A 2,771-nucleotide genomic window follows, 5' to 3' on the forward strand; every position below is an offset into this window, starting at 1 on the left:
ACTATTTAAGACGAGACTATAGTCTCACCTAAATAGTCGCACCTAAATACCTCGATTCCAGCTCATGAGAACCCCCGCTAGGTCTTTACACATCGATTCCGTTAGTGGGAGATTGATATCGGGAAGCTTTGATCCACATATTAAAGTCTGGGATATGGAAACGGGACATTTATTATTGGATTTTCCAAAATGGCATGCAAGCTGGGTTTTGGGAGCAAAGAGTGATTATAGAAGGATTGTGAGTACGGGACAGGATCCCAAGATTCTTATTATGGATTTTGGTTCTTGGGGTTGAGGGAATTGAAAAGTTAGAGAGTGTGGCGAGGATGGGGAGTGAGAGTGGGAGTACGAGGCAAAGGGGATGGAATGGAGTTTTTTAGAAATGTAGAAGGGAAGAAAGGGTGTTTGATTTAGGAGTCTTTTTGAAAGTTGATCTTTGGGAGTGTGGGATTTGATTTGGTTTAATAGTTTTAGAGAGAATGGGGATGGATGAATTTATATTTGGGGTTGGTGTTGGAATTGAATAGATGGATATTCTAGGAGAGTGAATGGATGGATGGTCGGTTAGTAATGGATTTGGCTGGACTGGACGGGACTGGACTGGGATTCGGATTGCTTGGAGCGGACTGGAATGGAATGGAATGAAACGGAATGGGGTTTAATTGATGAGTAGGCGTTTATACACTATACAGTCTACACACTCTTATACAGTCACTCTATACATGGGTATGATAGCGATATCGATATGGATATTGATATATGTATATGTAAAGCTTTCGTTTATTACCGGATGACTTTCTTATTCGGGATGAGTTTGAGTTTAATTTTGGTATTATAATGATATTGTTTTGATTTAATCTTTGATTTTGTTATACTGGTATTTCCTTATTTTGCTGTTCTTAATATTCGAGTAGCCTTGCAGGGGCAGGGCAGGATAGAAAGGTCGACCCCACATTTCATTCTCATCCACTCTAACCCAAAATTCCCTAGTGTCTCGCTTCACAATCCGCACAATTTCTAAACTTCCTTCTATCAAAATCTCCCAAAACTTTCCTCTTCATTCCCATCCATCACGACAATCGACAATCGCAAAAATGTCTGCCCTCAACAAGATCGTGGCCACCAGCCCTTCCCGCGCCAGTCCATCTGAGCTCGAGACCAGCATCGCTGGTGCTCTTTACGATCTCGAGTCCAACACCCCAGACTTGAAGGCTGCTTTGAGACCTCTTCAATTCTCTTCTGCTAAGGAGGTTAGTTAAATTTTTTTTCTTGAGCTCTAATGATTAACTGCAGATGATTCTTTTGTTTTCTGCTTTTATTTGAGATTGATCAAATGTGCGGAAACAAATGAATCCTGCGAAAATTTAGAATTGGAATGCAGCTTTCATAGTCATTCGATATTTTTACGATTAACACCGACATTTCGAATTTCATTTCGTATACCGTATACTAGACGACATTTCATCAAACAAACATTGGATATTGGTATCAATTTTTTAATCGAAAGTTTCGAAATATAAACATACGATGGAATTTGATATTCTTTGGTCAATTGGGAAAAAGATGAAATGAAATTGATGAAGATACATTATACCAAATTGAGAGTTGAGGATGTCGGTGTTGATGGTGGAATCGAACGGGCTGCGGACCATGTCAATTTAGACTGGAGATCGCATGCTGACTTTGATCGAAATTTTTAGATTGAAGTTGGCCACGGCAAGAAGGCTATTGCTATCTTTGTCCCCGTTCCTTCCCTTCAAGCTTTCCACAAGGTTCAACAACGGTATGTTTATCTTGTCCATTCTTACATGTACTATACTAACAACGAGAAAGTCTTACCCGTGAGCTTGAGAAGAAGTTCTCTGACCGTCACGTCTTGATCCTCGCTGCTCGTCGTATCCTTCCCCGCCCAAAGAGATCCAACAGATCCCGAACTTCCCTTACTCAAAAGCGTCCTCGTTCCAGAACTTTGACTGCTGTTCACGATGCTATCCTTACCGACCTCGTTTACCCAGTTGAGATTGTTGGAAAGCGTCTCCGTACCAAGGAGGACGGAAGCAAGATCTTGAAGGTTATCCTTGATGAGAAGGAGAAGGGAGGTGTTGACCACAGACTTGACACCTACTCTGATGTTTACAAGAAGTTGACTGGTCGTGGTGTTGTCTTTGAGTTCCCACAAGGAAGCTCTGCTGAATACTAAATTATTCATGCATTGTAATGATGGGATCTCTTTTGAGGGTTACAAAATGGGAGGCGCAATAGATAGGCTTTATGAATGAAAATCAAAAGCGCTTTGTGTCGTACTGATATACCAATTTGTTTGAGGTTTTTCAATGGAGTTCATGGATTTATGAAACTTCATTATTTGATGTGCTTGTGTGTTTTGTATGTTGTGGTGCTTCAGAGGTGACTTCAACATGGTATGCCAATACACATCTTGTCCAGTAACTCCCATCTATTGAATATCACCACCAATGCCAACTTCCAATGTCCATCCTTGACCCCATATCTCCATATCATATCATATTAATATCAACATTCTATATCTTACATCCAAAATCAAATACTACACACTACACACTCTCCCTCCCATCCTATCCCATTTCCTTCCAAAAAAATAAATTTAATAAGTATTCATCATCATCATCTATCTCAAAGAAAGCAATCATCACTAAACTTCTAAAATCTCCAAATCTCCCAATCTTGAAACACCTCAAAATATCTCTCAAACGAATAAAAGTAAAAGTAAAAGTAAAAAGTAAAATAAACCC

General features: G+C 39.8%; 1 protein-coding gene across 1 annotated transcript; it reads left to right on the forward strand.

Annotated features, from left to right (window-relative positions):
• Window positions 1-1,094: 1,094 nt before the first annotated feature.
• SS1G_12477 (40S ribosomal protein S7) lies at window positions 1,095-2,200 on the forward strand (the record flags this gene model as incomplete). Its single annotated transcript, XM_001586440.1, has 3 exons — window positions 1,095-1,250; window positions 1,701-1,783; window positions 1,834-2,200. The coding sequence occupies 3 exons, from the start codon at window positions 1,095-1,097 to the stop codon at window positions 2,198-2,200; spliced, it is 606 nt and encodes a 201-aa protein (XP_001586490.1).
• Window positions 2,201-2,771: the final 571 nt, after the last annotated feature.

Source organism: Sclerotinia sclerotiorum, genomic scaffold (assembly GCF_000146945.2).
Source record: "Sclerotinia sclerotiorum 1980 UF-70 scaffold_21 genomic scaffold, whole genome shotgun sequence".
Classification (NCBI taxonomy): Eukaryota; Fungi; Ascomycota; class Leotiomycetes; order Helotiales; family Sclerotiniaceae; genus Sclerotinia; species Sclerotinia sclerotiorum.